At 38.9% G+C, this 25992-nt stretch overlaps 1 protein-coding gene and 1 long non-coding RNA gene across 9 annotated transcripts in view; one reads left to right on the top strand and one right to left on the bottom strand.

Moving 5' to 3' along the window:
- Positions 1-743: 743 nt before the first annotated feature.
- KLHL23 (kelch like family member 23) overlaps positions 744-25992 on the bottom strand; it is a 55809-nt gene continuing 30560 nt past the window's right edge. For 5 of the 8 annotated variants that reach the window (XM_049712262.1, XM_049712261.1, XM_049712260.1 and 2 more), the window contains one exon: positions 14513-16631. In XM_049712262.1, the coding sequence (XP_049568219.1) occupies positions 16321-16631 (311 nt within the window). In that variant the 3' untranslated portion in view covers positions 14513-16320. Of the gene's footprint in view, positions 2991-14512; positions 16632-25992 lie in introns of those variants that run through there. The other 3 variants (XR_007478399.1, XR_007478398.1, XM_049712259.1) reach the window with 3 other exon arrangements.
- On the top strand, positions 15997-18687 carry LOC125964998 (uncharacterized). The gene is made up of 3 exons (XR_007478414.1): positions 15997-16115; positions 16841-16992; positions 17890-18687. It is a non-coding gene; the product is annotated as an uncharacterized LOC125964998 (long non-coding RNA).

Genomic DNA, 25992 nt, shown 5'->3' with positions numbered 1-25992 from the left:
CAGCAGGGCAGGCAAGTGTATAAGAGCTAGAGTTGCTTTTCATAATGATGGATCAAGGAATCAAAGATAGACAAGGGGAGGAAGAAGACAGGACAAACATAATGGGCAGTTTAAAAAAAGTAGTGGGGTCAGTGGACTGGAGAACCCAGGGTGTTGGATAGGAAACTATTTGGATAAAAATAATAAGAGTAGGGCTTCCCTGGTGGCGCAGCGGTTGAGAGTCCGCCTGCCGATGCAGGGGACGCGGGTTCGTGCCCCCGTCTGGGAAGATCCCACGTGCCGCGGAACAGCTCGGCCCGTGAGCCATGGCCGCTGAGCCTGCGCGTCCGGAGCTTGTGCTCCGCAACGGGAGAGACCACAACAGTGAGAGGCCCGTGTACTGTAAAAAAAAAAAAAAAAAAAAAAAAGATAAGAGTAGGGAATTCCCTGGCGGTCCAGTGGTTATGACTCGGAACTTTTACTGCCAAGGGCGAGGGTTCGATTCCTGGTCTGGGAACTAAGATCCTACAAGCTGCGCGGCACAGCCGGGAAAAAAAAAAAAAAAAAGACTTGTAGGGATGAAGAGGAAGACAATGAGCAGCTGTCAAGTCTTCAGTGAATGATGGGGAGTGACTGGGAGATGGGAGATCATTCGATTGTAGAAACAAGGAGCTGGAACTTTTGAAGAAAGAGGAAGAATAGTTCGAGTGGAATGGGAAGCAAAAAGAAAAAACAAGCATCCTTCATTCAAGCCTGGAATTATATAGGATATAAGAGAAATACTTACTTCACTTGAAGAGGCTATAGAGGAGCCAGTGTCCTCAGGAGATCAACAGGTCATGCACAGTAAGGTCAAGGAGTCAGAAGCAGCATTGATGAGGGAGGTTAAGGTTAGGGGGCAGAGTGTTTACCACACATCTGGAACTTCAGGGTTCTAGAAGGCACGTAGAAAGGTTTCGGAGGGCCCGGAAGGGTGGGGAGTTTGGTCAGACCGGGAGCTGTGCTGAGCAGGATGAGCGTGACCATACAGAGGAGGTGACCAGGGAGGCTTGGGCTTCCAGTGACTGTAGAAAAGAGGGAGGTGGGGTACAAGGGGATTGCTGGCTGGGTGGGAGAACAAGTCAAGTCAGTCATTTTCAGGTCGTAGTCCAGACGTTAGTTCTTCTGTGCTGCCACAGCGCCCCACACTTCCCCAATTGGGGCACTTCTTCCTGTTTCTGTATATGAATTAAGATTCTAAGTCCAAGTTCGATCCTTTGTACCGTATCAGAACCAACACGTACGTGCTTCCTCATCTATTAAAGGACACTATGTCATATGCTAGGAAAAACACAGTAGGGTTCACTCGGTATAAACCCCTGACTTTCCTAGCTTGATGACGCTTGTTCCCATGGGAGGGGTGCACGCTATCTCCCCACTCTCCTAACCCTGGAAACCGAGACTCTGGTTCTCATCTCCGTGAGACCTCTCATACCATATCCAGGCCACGGGGACAGCTTAGGTTGCCGCCTGGGAAAAAGAGAGAACCCACCCGTACAAGGTGACCAATGAGCCACTCACTGCAGGCACCAGGGCAAGGTTAAGTACAGTGGCCTTCTGCCCCGACCCCAAAGAAATATTGGAATCAGAGGTAGAAGTGTGTGGTATTGTGGTATGCTCACAGAGGTCTAGTTTAGATAGATTAAATAATTCCGTACTGGATAATCTTATGTTTTAAAATTCTATTGAAAATAAGTAATTTGAGAAGGTAGGTTTACACACTATTACATTCAATGGAGTGAATGACCCATGGTTCATCATAGATCTCAGCCCCCATAGCTTCGACATGGCTTTCAATGGTAAAGGTTTTTATACTTTTTGTCTCCCTCACTGGAAAGTGAGCTCTTTCAGGGCATAAGCCTATTCCTCTAGTTTCTCTTAAAATAATACTCACTGTGCATAAATTGTCATCTTTTATTAAATACGTTTACTGTAAAAACAGAGCTGGATGATATAATGTAAGCTGAAAACTGGACCATGGAATCTGGTCTGGGTTCAGGGAATGGAGAGAATAAATACTTGGCCTCCACTCAAGTTGATATTACCTTGGTTTTGTTCTGGATAAGCTAACAAGCAGAGCGAAGGATATAAACAGGATATACATGCCGGAGGGTGAACGTGGCTCCCCACAGCCTCCCTTGAATCTTTCAGAGTGCACCCAAAGTTTGCCTTTCTTAGCAATTCTGTAGGGTGGGCTGTCCCTCAAGTCAAAGCCTCAGGAACAACTTAGGCTACCATAGAAAGTGATTATTCTGAGACTCAGCGAGCATGCCAGCCAGGTCCCTCAGGTTCTGGGCCTTGAAATTCTTGTGATGCCCACAGTCAGGCAGTCTCCCATTTTCTCTGAGTACGAGGCAGGGCCTGGGAGTTCTCCATTTCATCCTCTTGAGTTTTTCATGAGCAGGCCTTTTGAAAAACAATGAGAAACCCTTATATCAAATTGAACCCAAGTATCATCAGGCAGTGTAAAAGAATTATGGTTGCTATTGCTTAGTTTAACATTAATTATTAATTCCACAAATATACATGGTGTGCCTACCATGTGTTTGGGTCTGAAGATACAAAAGTAAAATAAAACAGGCTCTGCCTCCTGCCTCAGGAAACCTCAGAGTCTTGTTAAATTCATCAGGCTTTTCTCTAATGACCATTTCTTTACTGAGGGTGGACAGGATAAAAACAGGATACACTTTTTTGAAACTTTTTTAAAAGTTTATTATCATTAATTCCAGGTTGTTTAATAACCCTTTGATCTCTTTTGGTTTTCCCCTATCCCTCTGTCCTCTGCTGTTTCCCTTAAAATAATACTCAGTGCAAGTACACGGTCTGTTTTGATTAAATGGATATGTTTACTCTAAAAACAGAGCTAAGAGTTACCAACTTGAAGGATTCTTCCTCCTTTGTCTCTGGATGAAACAAACTTTGGGAGACGCACAGGAAGATTCAGAGGTTTGTTCTGGTTCTGAGTCAGACAGCTAGAAAGGACCACAGATAAAAATAGTGAGAACTTCAACATTTTAGGATTTCAGGAGTTCGTTGTGGGAGATCAAGTGCAGACATGTGAGTCCGCCAGTATAGGCTTTGTACAATCTTTTTTTTTTTTTAATTAGTTAATTAATTTATTTTTTGGCCGCCACACACAGCTTGCGGGATCTCAGTTTCCTGACCAGGGATCTAAACTGTGACTCCTGCAGTGGAAGCGCAGAGTCCTAACCACTGGACCACCAGGGAATTCCCAGCTTTGTACATTTTTAAAAAATATTTATTTATTTATTTGGCTGCACTGGCTCTTAGTTGCAGCATGAGGGATCTTCGTTGCCACGTACGGGATCTTTAGTTGTGGCATGTGGGATCTAGTTCCCTGTCCAGGTATTAAACCTGGGCCCCCTGCATTGGAGCTCGGAGTTTTAGCCACCGGACCACCAGGGAAGTCCCGAAGCTTTTTACAATCTTAACTTTCAGATTCGTCTGAAGAAAATGAACTTGTTTTCATGAAAATTCACCCTTTGTATTTCTTATGAATTTACTGCTTAATGCGTGCATGTACTTATTAATATAATTGTTCCTGGTTATTGGAGATGTAAAATATTCTAAAAGAAGTAACTAAGACTACGAAAAATCCTTTTACATAATAAGTATACAGAAGATCTCACAGTTTACATGCCTCAGAGCCTTTGCACTTGCTGTTTCCAAAAGTCCCAATCCTTCTTCTCTCATGCCTGAGCACAAATGTCATCTTATCAGAGGCCTTTGCTGACCACCCTATAAAAATAGTACCTCTCTCACAATTATACCACTCCATCTTCTTCGTCCTGATTTAGTTTTTTCATAACATTTATCACCACTATCTTTTTTTTCCAGTTTTATTGAGATATAATTGACATACAGCACTGTAAGTTTAAGGTGTACGGCATAATGATTTGACTTACATATACCATGAAATGATTACCACAATATGTTCAATTAACATCCATCATCTCATATAGATACAGAATAAAAGAAAAACAAAAAAGTTTTTTTCCTTGTGATGAGAACTCTTTGGATTTACTCTCTTAACTTTCTTATATATCATACATCAATGTCAACTATAGTCATCATGTTGTACATTACATCCTTAGTGCTTATTTTGTAACTAGAAGTTTGTACCTTTTAACCACCTTCATCCAATTCCTCCTCCCATCACTCCCTGCCAATGGTAACCACAAATCTGATCTCCTTTTCTATGAAATTTTTTTTTTACATATAAATGAGATCATACAGTATCTGTCTCTCTGTCTGACTTGTTTCACTTAGCATAATGCCCTCAAGGTCCATCCATGTTGTTGCAAATGGCAGGATTTCCTGGTTTTTTTGTTTGTTTTTTACAGCTGAATAATATTCCATCTTATATATATATATACTTTTATATATATAACTTCTTTATCCATTCATACATCAATGGTCACTTAACATTCCTTCCATGTCTTGGCTATTGTAAATAATGCTGCTATGAACACGGGGGTGCAGATATCTCTTTGATATAGTGTTTTTGTTTCCTTCTGATATATTCCCAGAAGTGGGATTGCTAGATCTCACTTTTAATTTTTAGAGAAATCTCCAAAATATTACTACTGTATCCTATGGTGGTTGTACCAATTTACAATCTTATCAGCAGTGCACAAGGGTTCCCTTTTCTCCACATCCTCAATAATATTTATCTCGTCTTTTTTTTTTCCTCCTAGCAAAGGCTCCAACACCATGGGCACCCCAAGCCTTTTGTCCTTTTAAATTTTATAATTTATTTATTTATTTTCGGCTGTGCCACACGGCCTGTGGGATCTTAGTTCCCTGAGCAGGGATTCAACCCAGGCCCCCTGCAGTGGAAGCGCAGAGTCCCAACCACTGGACCACCAGCAAATTCCCTTCTCCTTCTCATATATGTTGCTTCATTGGTCTTTGGAGTCTCATGTCACAAAACAACAAAATGAGCACAAGGAAAATAGGGTTGGACCAGGAGCACACCTAGAACATTCTACAACCCTCAGCAATTCCCAGCCTTCCCTGGGGCATCATGGTAAATCTGACTCTGCATTTTACATATTGACTTGATTACTTATTGTCAGTCCGCCTCAATAGAATGTCATAAGCTTTCTGAGAGCAGCAACAGTGTCTTCTGTTTACTGCTTTATGACCAGTGTCCAAACACAGTCCTTGGCACAGAGGGGCATAATATATGTTTTTAATAAATTTTATCCACCACCCACAAATTACCTTGGGAAAAATAATACTTCTTCTCCCACTTTAGTCACTCTGTCCTCTTGGCTCTGCTTTATTTTCTTTTAGCACATGGCTTTTTAAAAATTATCTGCTTGTTTACTTGTTTATTGTCTGTGTGCCCTGTTAGGGGAGCTCTACTAAGAATAGGGACAGTGTCTTGCTCGCCTCTATCTTCCCAGAGTTTAGAGCAAGGCTTGGCACAGAGGAAGCTCTCGGTAAGTAGTTCCTGAATAAATGAAAATAAACAGATAAGTAACTTTTCATGATGAAACTTGCCAGATAGGACAACTCTTCATGTACCTATGTTTTTATTCTATTTACTTGAAAATTTCATTTAGGTTCTCAGTTACATGTTGATTTATTCAAAGGTAAATTAAGTTTTTAAAAAAAGTCAAATTGTAACAATTGCCTCAGTTTACATGATTAAATAAGTACAACTGCATTCTGATTGGCTGAATGACTGAGTGATTGATTTAAACCCATCTTCTAAATAAATAAGATTTGAAAGATGTATAGGTACTTAATACTACTTTGTGATGTATGATTTCTGCTTTCAATTTGTACTCACCCATTATTTCTGTGACTTTAAGAAGCAACAAATATAAAATGCACCTCGCTACTGAGTCCCTTTCCCCTGAGGGAAAGTAAGTAAATAAAGTCACCAGTTTCTTGTATATCCTTCCTGAAGTATTCTGTGAATGCACTAGTAAACATTTGTGTATTTTTCCTTTTCTTACACAATAACATATTATACTATAGCTCTGTACCTTGTTTTTGTTTTGTAGCTTGTTTGATTTTTTTTACACTTTATATTGGAGCTTGCTCAAGTATTATGGCTGTATAATACTCCATTGTGCAGTGTGTCTTAATTTATTTAAATAATTCTACAGGGACATTTAGATTGTTCTCAATCTTTTCCTGTTCCAAACAATCCTGCAATGAATAACTGTACACATGTCTTTTCACACATATGTAAATACATCTGTAGGATAAATTCCTAGATGCGTCTTTAGCTCTTAGAGCAATAAATAACACTTCTCATCCTCACCCAGCTTCTGAGCCAACTGGGAAATAAGACAAAAGAATTAGGCAGATAGTTGATCAAAAGTATGACCTGTATCACTGATAAAAGCTGATGCTGAAGAATGTGACTTACATTTGCATATAAGAGGGCTTCCTAATTCTAAATCTCTCTCCATTTAATCATAGGCAATGTTGGTTAGCTACAGGCCTCTCAGTGCAGGTGTTGGGAAGAGAAGGGGCTGACTGGAGTTTATTCTTTACAAATGTAATAATTAGAAAAGTCATCTTCGGTGCAGCCACTATGGAAAACAGTATGAAGATTCCTCAAAAAATTAAAAACAGAACTACCATATGACTTATCAATCCTACTCCTGGGTATTTATCCAAAGAAAATGAAAACACTAATTAGAAAAGACATAAGCACGCCTGTGTTCATAGCAGCATTATTTACAATAGCCAAGATACGGAAGCAACCTAAATGCCCATCAATAGATGAGTGGATAAAGAAGATGTGGTGCATATTAAAATAATGGAATATTACTCAGCCATAAAAAGAATGAAATCTTGCCATTTGCAGCAACATGGATGGACATAGAGGGCATTATGCTAAGTGAGATAAGTCAGGGAAAGACAAATACTGTATGATTTCACTTATATGTGGAATCTAAGAAACAAATGAATAAACATAACAAAACAAAAATCGTAGATACAGTAAGTCGCCTCCATACGAACGATTTCCGTTCTGAGAGCACGTTCGTAAGTCCAGTTTGCTCCTAAGTCCAACAAAGCCAGCCTAGGGAGCCAACTAACGCAATTGGCTATAGTACTGTGCTATAATAGGTTTATAATACTTTTCACACAAATAATACATAAAAAATAAACAAAAAATAAAGAAAACATTTTTAGTCTTGCAGTACAGTACGTTGAAAAGCACAGCAGTACAGAACAACAGCTGGCGTACAGGGGCTGGCATCGAGTGAACAGGCAAGAAGAGTTACTGACTGGAAGACGGAGAGGAGGTGGGAGGTGGTAGAGCTGAAGGGTCATCAGCAGTAGGAGACGGAGGGCAAGCTGCAATTTCACTCACGCCTGACACTGGTGGCACAGGTTCTGGTTCCTTGCTGGATTCAATTCTACCTACCCTCTTGAAAAAAAGATCCAGTGATGTCTGGGTAGTAGCTCTTTTCTTCTTGTCATAGATGACATGGTAGCACTGGATTGCATTCTGAACGGTTGCTGCAACCTTCATGTACCGGCCTATGTTCAGGTCCTGTGCCTCAAAAACTAACAGTGCTTCCTCAAATAAAGAAAATCCACTTGCCATTTCCTGTGTTGTGAATCTCTTCAGTTCTTCAGTTACTTCTTCTCTTGTCTCTCTTCATCCTTTCTTGACACTTGGCGCTTGTTAGCGATACCAGCTACATCACCGCTGCTTTTACGCTTGCTTCCAGACATCCTGGGCTTGAAATAAAGATCCTGTACTACTGTACTCTATACAGTACTGTAAAGTACACAAAAGCACAACCACTTGTAGAGGATGCACGCCAGACACGTAAGTGAACTAACTTACGTGATTGGACATTTGAACGCACCTTCGCATCTTTGAAAGTTCTCAATTTAAAGGCTCATATGTAGGGGACTTACTGTATAGAGAATAAATAGGTGGTCGCCAGAGGGTGGGAAAGTGGGGGGAGGAAAGAAATAGGTGAGCAAGATTAAGAGGGACAAACTTTCAGTTGCAAAATAAATGAGTCACAGGTATGAAATGTACAGTGTGGGGAATATAGTCAATAGATATAATATCTTTGTATGGTGACATATCATAACTAGACTTAATGTGATGATTATTTTGAAATGTGCAGAAATATGGAATCACTATGTTGTATAACAGGAAGTAACATAGTGTTGTAGGTCAATTATACTTCAAAAAGAAACAAACTCATAGAAAAAGAGATCAAATTTGTAATTACTAGACGAGGGGCAGAGGAAGAGGGAATTAGATGAAGGCAGTCAAAAGGTACAAACTTCCAGTTATAAGATAAATAAGTACAAGGAATGGAATGTACAACATGATAAATATAATTAACATTGTTGTATGTTATATATGTAAGTTGTTAAGAGAGTAAATCCTAAGAGTTCTCATCACAAAGAAAAAAGTTTTTTTCCTATTGCTTTAAATTTTTATCTGTTTGATGATGGATAGTCACTAAACTTACTGTGATAATCATTCTATGATGTATGTAAGTCAAATCATTATGCTCTACACCTTAGTCTTACAAAGTGCTGTATGTCACTTATATCTCAAAAAAACTGGAAGAAAAAAATGAACAACAAAGAAAGGAAAGTCATCCCTCCTTCCCTAGGGAGAAGCAAGCAGGGGGTGGGTGTTAAACTAGTAGAGCTACTTCCACGTAGAAGGACACATCAGGAGAGGGGAAGAAGTGTTCCCACCCTAACAAAGGACTCTTCTGATTCAAAAGGATCTGCATTTATAGATCAATGGAACAGGATAGAAAGCCCAGAAAGAAACCCACACACTTATGGGCAATTAATCTACAACTAAGCAGGCAAGAATATACAAAAGGAGAAAAGACAGTCTCTTCAATAAGTGGTGCTGGGAAACCTAGACAGCTACATGGAAAAGAATGAAATTAGAACATTTTCTCACCCCATACACAAATATAAACTCAAAATGGATTAAAGAACTAAATGTAAGACCAGACGCTATAAAACTTCTAGAGGAAAACACAGGCAGAACACTCTTTAACATAAATCGTGGCAATATTTTTTTGGATCTGTCTCCTAAAAGCAATGGAAATAAAAGCAAAAATAAACCAACGGGGCCTTATTAAACCTGAAAGCTTTTGCACAGCAAAGGAAACCATAAACAAAACGAAAACACAACCTATGGACTGAAAGAAAATATTTGCAAACGATGCTACTGACAAGGGATTAATTTCCAAAATATACAAACAGCTCATACAGCTTAATATCAAACAAACAAACAACCCAGTCAAAAAATGGGCAGAAGACCTAAATGGACAGTTCTCCAAAGAAGACATACAAATATCCAACAGGCATATGAAAAAATGCTCAATATTGCAAATTATTAGAGAAATGCAAATCAAAACTACAATGAGGTATCATCTCACACCAGTTAGAATGGCCAGGATTAAAAAGTCTACAAATAATAAATGCTGGCGAAGGTGTGGAGAAAAAGGAATCCTCCTACACTGTTGGTGAGAATGTAAACTGGTACAGCCACTATGGAGAACAGTATGGAGGTTCCTTAAAAAACTAAAAAGAGAGTTACCATATAATCCAACAATCTGATTCTCAGGTTTTTAACCTTGCTTCTTTACTTTGAAATATAGCATGCCAGATTTTTAATATATGCTCATGACTCCTGGGCATATATCTAGAGGAAACACGAATTCGAAAAGATACATGCACCCCAATGTTCACAGCAGCACTATTTACAATAGCCAAGACATGGAAGCAACCTAAATGTCCATCAGCAGATGACTAGATAAAGAAGATGTGGTATATATACAATGAAGTATTACTCAGCTGTAAAAAAGAATAATGCCATTTGCGGTAACATGGATGGACCTAGAGACAATCATATTAAGTGAAGTCAGACAGAGAAAGACAAATAGCATGATATCACTTACATGTGGAATCTTAAAAAATGATGCAAATGAACTTATTTATAAAACAGAAATAGACTCATAGACATGGAACACAAACTTATGGTTACTAAAGGGGATAGCAGTGGGGGGGGATAAATTAGGAGTTTGGGATTAACAGATACACACTACTACATATAAAATAGGTAAACAATAAGGACCTACTGTATAGCACGGGGAACTATACGCAGTATGTTGTAATAACTTATAATGGAAAAGAATCTGAAAAAGAACATAAAACTGAATAAATTTGCTGTACATTTGAAACTAACACATTGTAAATTAATTATATTTCAATTAAAAAAAGGTAAAAGAAGTATTTGCACTTGTAATTTTGATACATTTTTCCCGGTTGCCCTGATAAATGTACCAATTTAAACTTCCATACACCTGAAACTAACACAACATTGTAAATCAACTATACTACAATAAAAAAAAAAAACTTCGTCCATGTGAGCATGAATATAGACCCAGACACATATGAAAATGTAATATAAGATAAAGGTTTTCTGATGATGTTTTTCTATTCACGTCTCAGTACCTCAGGTTTTTAACCTTGCTTCTTTATTTTGAAATATAACACACCAGATTTTTAATTTTAGTGGCTTTATAGCGTTTTAGTATCTGACAGAGACTGTTAATGGTCCCAGTATCTGTTAACCCCTTCTTCCTGTTTTTAACAAGACTCTGAGCTTTTACCTGAGCATGTGGCTATCCATTTTTGTGTCCGTCTACAACAGTACACATGCATACTATTGGAAGGACTTGGACTTTAAATAAGATGGACAGACATCACAAGGAACTGCACAGAGGAGTGACATGATCACAGTGTCTTGTAGACTATATTGTTTCTGTAGTCAGCAGGGATTTATCTGCTCATCAGCAAAGGCATTTCTCAAACAGAAATGAGTGCAAACTATCCTCCAAGACCAGAACTAAAGCTGCTCTACAAGTTGAAGAGAACAGGACACTGTAGAACTTAGTGGGCAGCTCTCCTTTCCCTTAACTTAAAATATTCTAAATGTTTAGTTTTTACAGAAAGGAAAGGGGAAAGAAAAGGGAAGGATTCTGATGAGAGTTTCTGATCCTAGATTTATGAGACGGGATGCTGTGCTACTTCCACAGATGTTTTGTTACCTTTTCGCAGTTGTTTTCTCATAAAACTTTGAGTTTCCTTATTGAAAAAAGACTTCAAAGCTTCAGCTCATTCACTGCAATAGCCAAGAACATCTTTATTTATAACTTATGGAGTAAAAACACAGGTTCACAGAAGGCGGATGTCATTATGGAAAGAAGCCCAGTTAGAACTACTTTTCAAAATATTACAGGTGTGCAGATGAAAAACACAAATAGGAAATACAAGGCACAAAACGCACTGGAAGACTGAACTTGTGTCCAGCCAAGAGGATAATGATAATTTATATTGGGCATGATTTTGGTTTAAACTTTCTAACAATTTTGTGAACCAAGTGTGTGCTGTGATTTTGGTGGGGCTGAGGCAATGCATGGACACAGTGGGGCTTCTGAACTGTGGGCAATTCCTGCCCCAAACCTTTTTAGAGAACTTTCTTCTTGATTAAGAGACAAAGGTTATGGACTCCATCACATTGCCTTCCTAACTTCTTTTAAAAGCAAAGATAAAAAAGACCGTAAATACATTGTTAAACCAATAACTTTGGGTTTCCATTCCTACTTAACAACACTGGAAAATAATTGTATGTGTCTTTTGTGTCCATTGGACCTGCTATTAGGCCAACAAGGGGGAAATGTTATCTGAAAAAGTCTTCTTATAAGCTCTTGGTTGAGCCTCCAAAAATAAATGCCTTTTGCTAGAAACTGTAGGATGGAAAAGCAGAAAGAAACTCTTAACAAGGATGGTATTTCAAAGAGTTTCAAAAATTATGAAGAACAAAATGCTCTATAACTTTATTTTTTATGTATGTTTAGAGTTCCTGCTGGGATTCCTTACCATTCTTTCCTTCTGTCTGATGTAAAGTCTCAGGTGGTAGTTAGCCAGTTTCAACCTCACCTTCCCATCTACTTTCTATTTGGAATTTTGAAGAAGTCCAAAATTATTGAAAATTCATACCCAAACTGCTTGTTGGTATTGTTATTCTGAGAATGGTGTGTGTGTGTGTGGGGGGGAGATAGATAGAGAGACAGACAGAGAGGGAGAGAGAGGAAAAGAGAGAAAAATGGAGAGAGAGATGTGGAATAAAACAAATGTTACAAAGTGATTTCTTAATTTTATTTTCCTAGGTAACTCTGAGAACCAGAATACTTTCTGTGGGAAAAGGGGCTACAGATACTGGGATAGAAGAGATTAGGTGAATACCCTGTGGTGCTTTTACCACTTCCTGACGACGCTAGGACCTTAGAAAAATTTAACTCTAATTATCCCTCTTCTGTCTTTAGTATTTTTATTGTTATGTATTTTAATTTTATGCCTAGAAACAAGGAACAATCTAGTAGCAGTAAGCATCCCTAGCATCCAGACGATGGTCTTGAAATACCATTTTTCCCTAAAAGAAATCAGGGCTGCTTGGAGAAATGGCTGATTCCAGGTTTGAGGCGGGAAATGCACAAGATGAGCCAGGAGTATCTGGTCATACCAGACAGCAAAGAAGCTCTCAAAAACTACTGGAGCTGTGCCAAAAGGGAACAACTCTGGGAAGCACTCTGCAGAGCCTTTCACTGGCTCAAGATGATAAACGGAGCATCAGTAAGAGTAACTGCAATGGACTGAAAGACGCCAAGTACATTTAAATCCATGAGTTTAAAACAATTTAAAAGAAACAATAGGGACTTCCCTGGTGGCGCAGTGGTTAAGAATCCGCCTGCCAATGCAGGGGACACGGGTTCGAGCCCTGGTCCGGGAAGATCCCACATGTCTCGGAGCAACTAAGCCTGTGCGCCACAACTATTGAGCCTGCGCTCTAGAGCCCGCGAGCCACAACTGCTGAGCCCATGAGCCACAGCTATTGAAGCCCGTGCATCTAGAGCCCGTGCTCTGCAACAAGAGAAGCCACTGCAGTGAGAAGCCCGCGCACCGCAATGAAGAGTAGCCCCCGCCCGCCCCAACTAGAGAAAGCCCGTGCGCAGCAACGAAGACCCAACGCAGCCAAAAATAAATAAATAAATATTTAAAAAAATAAAAAAACAATAAATCTAATAAATCACCTTTGAAGGATGCTAACAACTATTCATTTTGCAAACTGGTACATAAAGTTAGGAATCAAGCACTTCTTCTACCTTTCCTATACAAACTATACCTCTGGGTAAACAACTAGTAAGTGAAGGAAGGTTTTTCTTTATAGAGGTATTTCAACAAATACACCAAGAAGAGAGAGCATTGGAAATCACCATTTTGCAATCCCTAGTGAATTAAGGATCTGGGTGTTGAGCATCTATGGCTGCCAACATCAGAAAGAGACAATTATGTCTTTTGATGAATGAACACACCACCACCTGTGAAGTAATTTTGACCAAAAAAAAAAAAAAATCAAACCTGAATCTGATTAAGCTTCTGGATCTAACTACCAACTTATAGGAAACACAGGGGACAGAGGAACGTGCTAAACTACACAATAGGAACACAATCAGTAAAATCTCAACTCTGGGAAAGCAGAATGAATGATCTAGCTTTTTCAACAATTAAATTGCAAGGAGTTAAAAAAAGAAAAGATGGATGGGGAACTTATAGATTAAGAGACCTAAAAATTTTTTCTATGCATATGAAAATAAAGGGTAATGTGCCTTTAAGCAAGTACCCTAGATATTGATCCTATTTCAGTTGTAGCTAAAAACTAAAAATAAGACTTCTGAGAAACAGCAACTTTCAAAATGTGGACACTTGGAGTCCTCTTAATTAAGTCATACTTAAAATCATCTCCACAACTTTAATTATTTTGTAAAATAGTGTTTGCCCTCCCAAAGCAATGGCCTGCATTTAATTATAGTAAAATATTTTTCATTCATACAACAGTGATTTGGAACTTGGAATAATTCTGACCGAAATGTTTACCTTTCTTAATTCTTTCTTGTGTGCATATATCAAGAACAAAAAAAGAATTTTATAGAAAATAGGAGCTGGAAATTAAATGCCTGAGATCACAAACTATTTTCAAGATCCTTAAGAATAAGATGGGATCCATGATCTCAAAATTAGCCAAGAGATGTAACATGCATATATAAATGTTAAATTCTTTAAATGTGACAATGAAAGTTTTACTGTGGCTGAAACAGTCAGGAAAGAATTTCCAGAGGCTGGACTTTATAGGACCTAGATAAGCAGAAAGGAGGCAAAAGTGATTCCAATTGTTCTCATCCATTCATAAAAGAGATCTCTAAAGCCCTACTGGATAACATATTACTGGTTCAGCATTAAATGCAAATGTTCTTGAGAGCAATAAAATATTCTGTAATTCAAGTACAGACTGAAATACTCTGTAATTCAGTTGCTTCACTAATTCAGAAACTCAATTGTTCTTCAATTCAACTGGCCCAAATTCAAGCAGCTTTACCACATATGCAATGATTTATTTATTTTTATTGAAAATACAAAGTAATATTAAAGGAAAACATTTAAATAATTTAAAAATCATTCCATATCCCCCTACACTAACACAATGAATTTCACTTCTGCATATTACTTTCCACATGCATAAAGATTTTACAGACACAATGATAGTGTTCATACCATTTTATATTGTGCTTATTTTACTTACCATATCACAGACATGCCCATGTTTCTACAGTCTTCCAATTTTTTTAATGGCAGTATAAGGCTTCACTCTTTTTATTAGCCCACTTTCTTCTTTGCCATTTAGATTATTTCCAATTTTTCGCTATTGTAAATAATGCAGACATAAACAACCTCATGCATTTACCTTCTTGTTTGTTTTGTTTGTATGTTATTCTTTAGGTTACAAATCAAGGAGTAGAATTTATGAGGAAAAAATATGTCATTTTTATGGCTTTCTATGTAGTGCCATATTGTGTTCCCAAAGGGTTGTATCTGTTTAAAATGCCTTCTTAAACGAATGTATTAAACAGGTTCTTTCTAAAATTTAAAAATAACTCATAAAAATTAGGTAGTTTTACACTTACATACTTAAAGTTAAAAATAATTATTGTCTCTTAAAAAATGAAGAGTGTGGGTAGATGATCTAACAGATTACTAAAAGTTTAGCTGAGTTAACTTAAGCTACGCTTCTTAACTTTTGTCAAGTTACGGTACACATGGAAAGTGATATGGTAGGCACACTGGAGAAAATGAACAAAGATGTTTCTGGCCCTGAAGCTTCAGCTACCCAGGCCATCTCTGGCTACTCCAAGAGCTGTGGGGATCCATATCTAGGCACATCTGTCACCCAAAGAGCCAGTGTACATGGGAAGGGAAGTTCTAACTGAGGTTAGGTGACTCAGTCCAAGTCACAAAATCTAGTTAGTGGAAAATGAATTCAAATTTCTTCTCATCAATGTATTTTCTACTGTATCACAATGTTCTACATGCTTTCTGGCTCTAAATTTCAATTTCACATGCAGACAAGTACCTATACTTATGAATAAAGAGGATTTTCTGATATGCTTAAAGACACCTAAACTAGCAATTTATATCAAAGCTGAAAGTTAAAAATAGCTCTTAGGATCAACAAATATTCAACTCTTTCCTCTGCAATTTTTCAGATTTTCCATTCTTTTAAATTTAGTTTGTAAACTCTGAATAGTAATACTCTTTTGCACAACATCTTGTATATCTCTGGTAGTCAGTAAATAAAGAATCATAACTATAAATAATATACACTACAAAGGAAAAACACTAGACTTAAGTCCATTCTAAATAATTCTAAAGGTAAAAAAAGATTTTTAAGCATTGATTTTGTAGAGGTAGAGAATATTCCCTCTTTATATTTCAAATTCCTTGTTAGCTAAATGGAACTTTAATGTACACTATTACATTACATTAATGTACACTATTACACTGTCATAAGAAATACTTCACTCCACAGAATGATTTTGACCTACACCCAGTGTTGATGCTACCAGGAGATAAAAATTCACTGCAAAGACGTTTCACCTTTTACCAAGTGTCCAGTGTTCCAGATCACCTTTGATGAGCAGAGATTAAAGGTAGTAACCCCACTGATTCAATTGTAAATATACATAAGATGTTTCTTGACCATTAATCACAGGGTTGGGGTGTAGAGTGGGGGTTAGGCATGAGAATTTACCTAACGTGTGCCAGGCCACAATAACAAGTAAGACACTCCAAACCCTACATTCTTTTTCACTACACCCTGAAACAGTGATTACTTGGTCATCTCTATGGACTTAATCAAACATTATACACACAAACACACCCGTGGGACCGCATGGCACTTGGAAGATTACCCACGATTTCCCACTTATTAAGATCTGGATCATATTTCTCAATGCTCTGAAGATATGTCCCCTTTGAGTAGGAATACCCCCCAGTGACATAAATACATCCATTCATGATGACGGCACCACACTCCATCCTCCTTTCCATCATGGGAGCGATCTCTCTCCATTCATTCTGTTCAGGGTCATAGCATTCTGTGATTGTAGTTTGTCCACCAACTAGATAGAGCTTATTTTCAAATGGAACTGAACACAATCCATATTCTATTAAAAAGAAAAAAGCATATTTCTATTAGGATAACAAGCAAAAGAGATACCTTAGGGTGGTGATATAATAATGCTTTACAATTTAGCATACAAAAATAGAGTAGTTGTGACATTTTGCTTCCAGCACACACCACCACAACACGGAGCCTTAAAATCCACTCCCAATCACCAGACTCAGATTACCTATTCCTGCCACTGTCTTTCAGGTTATCCCTAAACTGGCTTTGCAGGATGCCGGGAGGAACTCATCCTCTGACCACTACCCTTCCGGGAACTTCCCAGCACAGGCACCTTTTTCTCTACGCCTATGTGTAAAAGGTGGTAGCAGCAGAGTCCCTCTGCCATGAAGACGTCCCAGGTAACTGGTGTAGGGTCCTTCAGGTCTTAGCAGCTAACCCTGTACAGTATCTGCTGCCACAGGCGCTTGCCTCTCTCACACTGCCGGTCAAGTTAAAGACACAAGAAGTTAGAGAAATATAAGCCAGTTTAGTGGGGAACTACAGTCTGTGACCTTAAGAAGCTGTGGAAGGTGCTCAAAGGCCGAGGGCTGCCGTGTGAGGTCTGCGTCCTGGGGCTGGGAGTCCACCTCTTGGGGGTCAGCTTTCCAGGCCGTTTTAATTTTTTTCCATTTTATCTCCCCCTCCACATCCAAACCTGCTGGCTCTTCAAGGCACCAGGATCTTTGGCAACTTCACTTCCTCTCCCTTCTTCCCAGGGCTGTGACTAGGGTAAGGCAAGTGAGGTGCCCAGAGCACAAAACAGGAGGAGACTCTTCCACCTTCCGAGCAACTCCTTCGGTTCTGTGCCTCAAGGGCACAGGGCACTCGCCTGACTGTAGTCCCAGCCCTGTTTCTTCCACGCCCTCAGTTCTAATATCGCTCCCAGCCTGTGAGTTCTTTCTCTGGAAGTATCAACCATTAGATTACACTTAAATACTTCTAGCTGCAGACCTGAAGAAAGCGCAGGAGTTGTCAGTGGCACTAATACTATGGTGAATAAATGAACATTTAGCTTGCCATTGCTGAGCTGTTCCATCTGTCTGGAACACCTTCTTTTCCCAGGTCCTTGCACAGCTACCTTCTCCATGTCATTCAGGTCTCATCTTACTCTCACCTCCTCAGAGGGCCTTCCCAGATCACCCAACCTGAAGGAGCTGGTCAGGCATCTCTACCACATCACCCTCTTTTAATTCTCTCTGTAGCTCTTCTCATAATCTGACGTGGTTCCTGTTTAGTCTCTCTCTTCCTTCTGACAGTACAGGAACTGTGTCCTGCCCACCACTCCACTCCCAACTGAAGGATGGCAAGTGTCTGGCATCTTGTAAGGACTCAATAAAAGTTTGTTGAATCAATGAATGAATTGTACCTTGTACCCTCTGTGCCCAAATATGCGCTCCCATTACTTCATGGAAGAAAAGCTTATAAGGCCTTCTTTAGAAAGAATCAGAAATCTGATTTCCCCTTTAAGTAGGGAAGACAAATTCTTATCAGTAAAGTTCTTACTATTTAGGTTTCAAAGCCTAAGGAAAAGTCTGAGAAGACTGGTATTTCTGCTTTGAGTCCCCATATTGTTGTTCTCTGGTTTCTGACATCCAAGAAAAAAAGAATTCTCCTACCTCTGAAAACCCATTTATTACCTTTCAGTTATACACATGCAGAATTTTTATAGGATTTAGTTGTTTTTGAGTACTTGTGACACATTGTTTGTATAAATTATGAGTAATTCTGTCAAATGGTTATTGTGAAAATTAATGATGATTCAAAAACATCAGTTGATATAATGATTCAACAATGAGCTTATTAAGCTTTTAACTTATTCAAATCTCACAAAAAAATCCTCAATTTGCAACTCTTATGTTAAGAGAAGTATCTCAATCTTTATATAGCAGTAAAAATATTTAAAATAAAGTGACTCCTGGGCTCTCTATTCTGTTCCATTGATCTACATGTCTGTTTTTGTGCCAGTACCATACTGTTTTTTTTGTTTGTTTGTTTTGTTTTGTTTTTTTGTTATATGCGGGCCTCTCACTGTTGTGGCCTCTCCCATTGCGGAGCACAGGCTCCGGACGTGCAGGCTCAGCGGCCATGGCTCACGGGCCCAGCCACTCCGCGGCATGTGGGATCCTCCCAGACCGGGGCACAAACCCGTGTACCCTGCATCGGCAGGCAGACTCTCAACCACTGCACCACCAAGGAAGCCCTACCATTACTGTTTTGATTACAGTAGTTGTGTAGTATAGTCTAAAGTCAGCAATTCCTCCAGCTCTGTTCTTCTTTTTCAAGACTGTTTTGGCTATTTGGGGTCTTCTGTGCTTCCACACAAATTTTAAAATTATTTTTTCTAGTTCTGTGAAAAATACCCTTGGTATTTTATTAATTAATTAATTAATTAATTTTATTTATTTTTGGCTGCGTTGGGTCTTCGTTGCTGAGTGCGGGCTTTCTCTAGTTGTGGTGAGTGGGGGCTACTCTTCGTTGTGGTGCGCAGGCTTCTTCTTGTGGTGGCTTCTCTTGTTGCAGAGCACAGGCTATAGGGCACTTCAGTAGTTGCGGCACACAGGCTCAGTAGTTGTGGCTTGCGGGCTCTAGAGTGCAGGCTCAGTAGTTGTGACACACAGGTTTAGCTGCTCCGCGGCCTGTGGGATCTTCCCGGACCAGGGCTCGAACCCGTGTCTCCTGCATTGGCAGGCAGATTCTTAACCACTGCGCCACCAGGGAAGCCCTACCCTTGGTGTTTTGATAGGGATTGCACTGAACCTGTAGATTGCCTTAGGGTAGTGTGGTCATTTTAACAATATTAATTCTTCCAATCCATGAACACAGTATGTCTTTCCATCTGTTTATAGCGTCTTCAATTTCTTTCATCAGTGTCTTACAGTTTTCCAGGCACAGGTCTTTACCTCCTTAGGAAGGTTTAGTCCCAGGTATTTTATTCTTTTTGATGCAATGGTAAATGGGATTGTTTCTTTAATTTCTCTTTCTGATAGTTCATTGTTAGCATATAGAAATCCAACAGATTTCTGTATATTAATGCTGTATCCTCATGATCAATTAATCTATGACAAAGGAGGCAAAAATATACAATGGAGAAAAGACAGTCTCTTCAACAAGTGGTGCTGGGAAACCTAGACAGCTACATGGGAAAGAATGAAATTAGAACATTGCCTCACACCATATATAAAAATAAACTCAAAATGGATTAAAGACCTAAATGTAAGCCCAGATACTATAAAACTCTTAGAGGAAAAGACAGGCAGAACACTCTTTGACATAAACAGCAGCAAGATCTTTTTCGATCCACCACTTAGAGTAATGAGAATAAAAAACAAAAATAAACAAATGGGACCTAATGAAACTTAAAAGCGTTTGCACAGCAAAGGAAACCATAAACAAGACTAAAAGACAACCCTCAGAATCAGAGAAGATATTTGCAAATGAAGCAACTGACAAAGGATCAATCTCCAAAATATACAAACAGCTCATGCAGCTCAATATCAAAAACAACAACCCAATCAAAAAATGGGCAGAAGACCTAAATAGACATTTCTCTAAAGAAGACATATAAATCGCCAACAAATACATGAAAAGATGCTCAACATCACTAATCATTAGAGAAATGCAAATCAAAACTACAATGAGGTATCACCTCACACTGGTCAGAATGGCCATCATCAAAAAATCTAGAAACAATAAATGCTGGAGAGGGTGTGGAGAAAAGAGAACCCTCTTGCACTGTTGGTGGGAATGTAAATTGGTACAGCCACTATGGACAACAGTATGGAGGTTCCTTAGAAAACTAAAAATAGAACTACCATATGACCCTGCAATCCCACTACTGGACATATACCCAGAGAAAACCATAATTCAAAAAGACACATGCACCCCAATGTACACTGCAGCACTATTTACAATAGCCGGGACATGGAAGCAACCTAAATGTCCATCAACAGAGGAATGGATAAAGAATATATGGTATGTATATACAATGGAATATTAGCCATAAAAAAGAACAAAATAATTCATTTGCAGCAACATGGATGGACCTAGAGATTGTCATACTGAGTGAAGTAAGTCAGAGAATGATGAATATTATATGATATTGCTTATATATAGAATCTTAAAAAAGGGTACAAATGAACTTATCTACAAAACAGAAATAGAGTTACAGAGTAGAACACAAACTTATGGTTACCGGGGGTAAGAGGGGGAGGGATAAATTGGGATATTGGGATTAACATATACACATTACTATGTGTAAAACAGATAACTAATAAGACCTACTAAATAGCATAGGGAACTCTACTCAATACTCTGTAATGGCCTATATGGGAAAAGAATCTAAAAAAGAGTGGATATATGTATATGTATCTGATTCACTTTGCTGTACACCTGAAACTAACACAACATTGTAAATCAACTATACTCCAATAAATAAATAATTTTTTAAAAAATGATAAAGCAAAAAAACCCCAGATGAACAGATAAAAAAGATGTGATATATATATATAATACGCATACGCACACACACACACACACACACACACACACACACACACACTGGAATACAACTCAGCCATAAAAAAGAAATTTTGCCATTTGCAACAACATGGATGGACCTGGAGGGTATTATGCTAAGTGAAATAAGTCAGACAGAGAAAGACAAACACTGCATGGGATCACTTATATGTGGAATCTAAAAAACAAAACAAGCTAGTTAATATAACAAAAAAGAAATAGACTCACAGATATAGAGGACAAGCTAGTGGTTACCAGTGGGGAGAGGGAAGCGGAGGAGGGGCAAGATAGGGGTAGGGGATTAAGAAGTACAAACTATTATGTATAAAATGAATAGGCTACAAGGATATATTGTACAACACAGGGAATACAGCCAATACTTTATAATAACTATAGAGTATAAAAAATTTTAACTATAAAAAAATTTAAAAATTATAAACCACTATGCTGTACCCCTAAAACTTATATAATATTTTACATAAACTATATCTAAATTTTTTAAAAGTATAAAAATAAATAAAGTGGGCTTCTCTGGTGGCACAGTGGTTAAGAATCCGCCTGCCAATGCAGGGGACACAGGTTCCATCCCTGGTCCAGGAACATACCACATGCTGTGGGGCAACTAAGCCCGCAAGCCACAACTACTGAGCCCGCGTGCCACAACTACTAAGCCCACATGCCTACAGCCCGTGCTCCACAGAAAGAGACGCCACTGCAACGACAAGCCCGCGCAGTGCAATGAAGAGCAGCCCCCGCTCACCACAACTAGAGAAAGCCTGTATGCAGCAATGAAGAACCAACGTACCCATAAACAAACAAACGAACAGATAAATAAATAAATTCCCAGTAGTTCTTCCCCTGTTACCCAAATGCAACATAATGTTCTGTTATAGTTGATGGAAACTTCCTCAGCTATAACTGCCTTTTTTCTTGTTGGTCACTCTATGAAGCTACTGATGCTAAGGGACTGTGTCTTGTTTACTGAGCTCCTAGCACTGTCCATAGCAAGCAGGAAGCACTCAGCAAATATATGTTGGACAAATGAATGAATGAACAATTTCAAACCAAGTAGGAGGAATAGCACCATCTGTCATGGCTCAAAAGAGTTTACACACAAATATGCACTATAAATACATGGCAGTCTGTATTCAGTGTTACATGAGTGATAGGAACAAAGCCATGCAGGGATTCAGAGACAACCACAATATTTTCAGGTATTCAATATCCATTGAAATACTTTAAGATTTTTACCTAAGATTTTTTTCTCACTGAAAAGACCTGTAAAGCTTATCTAATCTAACTTCCTTATTTTGCTAGAAAGTAAGACCCAAGAGCTTAAGCTGCTGCCCAAGATTACACAAGTAAATAAATAGCAAAGCCAGGAGAGAACGTTGTTCCCACTGGACACAGCTCTCCACGGATTTTCCCTCTCTATCACTTACTGCTTCTCCCGGGTTCTTCATTCACTCTTCTTCCTCAGCTCATCCTTTAACTAATGCTGTTTCCCAAGATTCTGCTCACTACTGTGTTGTTGGTCCCAATCTCCCAAGGCATCTCATTCACCTCCACACATAGTCATCATCTCTAAGCAAACAATTCACAGATCTCTGTATTTAGCTGCATTCTTCCTCCTGAGCTGCAGAACCACACTTCCCATCGCTTGCTGGACGGCTCTTCTGAGTTATCTAACTGGTCCTTGACATTTCACTACAAAACTGAGTTCATCATCTCTCCTCTTCTCCCCTCCCACTGGTTGCTACTTCAATGCTCCTAGTCAATCAGCCAGAGAGCCTAGAATGACTGTCAATTCCTTTCTCGTCCTCATCACCAATGTCCAATCACCCAAGGGGGCAATCACTACCATTCAATCAATGGTGAATCTGTAACATTCCTCGCACCTGCCTGTTTTCTACTCCTACCACTTCAGGCTTTCAGTATTTCTCACCTGGTTTATTACAATAGCTTTAGAAGATCTCCCTGCCATCTTTCTCCCAGTCTATTCTCAAAGGAGTTCTTTTCTTGAAGCTAGAACTGATCACGCATCATTCTCTTGCTCTGAAAACTTTAAGCTCTCTATTTTAAAATTCTCCAGGCTGCCATTCAAAGCCCTCCATGACATGCTCTTCAACTGAACTCTCCTATCCAGTCTATCATCCTACCCTCTTGCATCTCATTAATATACTTTTACTCCCAGGAACTGGAATGAACCTGGAAACTTCCCTTCAGCCTTCCTTCACTGGCTAACTTTCTGCCAGAGCGCTCTTCCTCAAAAACTACCTTCCTTAATTGTAGCTATTCCTTAAGGCCCAAATCATAACAGCCTACGCCTGGAAGCCTTCTAAGATTGTCAGGGTCCCCTTAATTAGACTGAAGCTCTCTCTACCCTCAATTTCAGTAGCACTTATTTGTAAGACTGTCTTGTATTCCTGTTATGTATGTGTATTTACTACTAGATACTGAGTTCCTCTGGCAGGAAAATTAATCATCTTTGATAGAATGGTATCTTTCCCAAGGTAAGGTCTCAATAAATGTTATCTTGAATTTAATGGGATTATAGTCCCCTGTTTTTCAACTATACAAAGCAACCACCCTTAAAAGCATTAAGAAAAAAGATAACATTTAGATTATCTTTTTAAAATAACAGTTAAAAAAGTAAATAAAAACAAAAATAACAGTAGTCATTTCTTTGTGGTCTAAGCTACGTATCTATAAGGTAGACTCAAGACTGACATTTACATTCTTCAGGAGGTGCTCCTAAAATGCATAAGAGGCATAACTTGCTATAATTCAGAGGATGTAGGTCTAAATGCCTTCCAGGGCCAAGGAGATAACAGACTATCTGAATGAACCGGGCTAGGGGTAAGAAAAACAGCAGCACAGGCCTCCCAAGTCTATGATGTGATGAGAATGGAAGAGACTGTGGTGAAATGGAGCATATAAGCCTCATCTAAAGGGAACAGCCACTACTTGGCACCAATAATTGTTGCCAGGAAGGAATATGATCCAAGGTTGCCAGATCTTGCAATTTTTCTAAAGGCCAGAAATCATGATTTTTATTTGAAATCTCCTGAATTTTAAATATTGGTAACAAGCCAGTTAAAAAATATTTTGAACACTGTGAGAGCCAAATAGAAGATACCACGTAGGGTGCTAATTTGATAACTTCGTTTCTCACATTATGTCAGGAAAATGTCCAATGTGAATCAAAATGCTCTATATGGAATCCTAATACTCATTTCTAGTTGATTTTTTGATGTGCCATGGCTTTACGTACTTTGGCTTAAGTCTCACTACCTTTTAAACTCTCTTTCAAGCAGTTAACAAGCTATACCCAATTTAAGTATGAGACCTTCATTTCTATATTTACTTTTAAATTAATTAATTTACTTATTTTAGTTTTGGCCGCGTTGGGTCTTCATTGCTATGCACCAGCTTTCTCTAGTTGCAGTGAGTGTGGGCTTCTCTTGTTGCAGAGCACGGGCTCTAAGCGCGCGGGCTTCAGTAGTTGTGGCTTGTGGGCTCTTGAGCACAGGCTTAGTAGCTGTGGCGCACGGGCTTAGTTGCTCCGCGGCATGTGGGATCTTCCCAGGCCAGGGATCAAACCCGTGTCCCCTGCATTGGCAGGCGGATTCTTAACCACTGAGCCACCACAGAAGTCCCTCGAGACATTTATTTTTAAAGGAATCTCTTTATGAAATATAAATTAAGTTTGTAATGTAAACAACTGCCCTCTGATTTGTTAATCTGACTTTTCATATGTTAGATTTTCTTTGTAAAGATAAGTCAGAGAAGTATCTAACTCATAAGGTTAACATGAGGATCAAATGAAGTAACAGTGTAGGTGTTAAGAGCATGAGCTCCCAGCCAGACTGCCTGGACTTGAATCTCACAACAAACCCTAGCTAGCTGACCTCGGGCAATATAGTCACTCTCTGTGTGCCTCAGTGACCTATAAAATAGTAGCAGTACCTAGCTCACAGGATTGCTGTGAGGTTTCAAAGGATTAATACAGATAAAAGTATTGGAATAGTTAGTGCCTGGTACATACTTATTGAATAAATGTTAGCTATTACAGGCATACCTTGACGATATCGCAGGTTGGGTTCCAGAGCACGGTAATAAAGTGAATATCACAGTAAAGCATCACACAAATTTTTTGGTTTTCCAGGGCATATAAAAGTTATGTTTATACTATACTGTAGTCTATTAAGTGTGCAACAGCATATTTTTTATGTCTAAAAAAACAGTGAATATACCTTAATTTCAAAATATTTTATTGCTAAAAAATGCCAATTCAATTACAATAGAACATCAAAGATCACTGATCACAGATTACAATAACAAATTTAATAATAATGAAAAAGTTTGAAACACTGCAAGAATAACCAAAATGTGACAAGACACAAAGTGAGCAAATGCTGTTGGAAAAATGGCACCGATAGAATTCTCAAGGCACGGCTGCCACAAACCTTCAATTTGTAAAAAATGCAATATCTGCAAAGAACAATAAAGCGAAGCACAATAAAACAAGGTATGCCTGTACTCAGTATGACAGTTATTATTATTTTCTATTATAATTTCATTAGTTATCACAGAAAGTTGCGGGGAGTCTGGGATAATACATCTGAACTACTCGGAGACGAAAGTCTACCTCTAAGATGTCTTCAGAGCCAGGACAGCATATGGCTGAAGTCCCTCCTTGTGTAAGTCCTGTGGTATATGGAGACACAGCACCAGATTCAGGTGTGCTCCCCCTGAACCGTGAGATGACATATATGATGTATGGTGGAACCAGCTGCATTGGTCAAAAGCAGGAGAGCCTGTTCCCTTATGGACAGGCAGAT

This window comes from Orcinus orca, chromosome 7 (genome assembly GCF_937001465.1).
Source record: "Orcinus orca chromosome 7, mOrcOrc1.1, whole genome shotgun sequence".
Classification (NCBI taxonomy): Eukaryota; Metazoa; Chordata; class Mammalia; order Artiodactyla; family Delphinidae; genus Orcinus; species Orcinus orca.
This window is presented reverse-complemented; position numbering and strand designations above follow the sequence as displayed.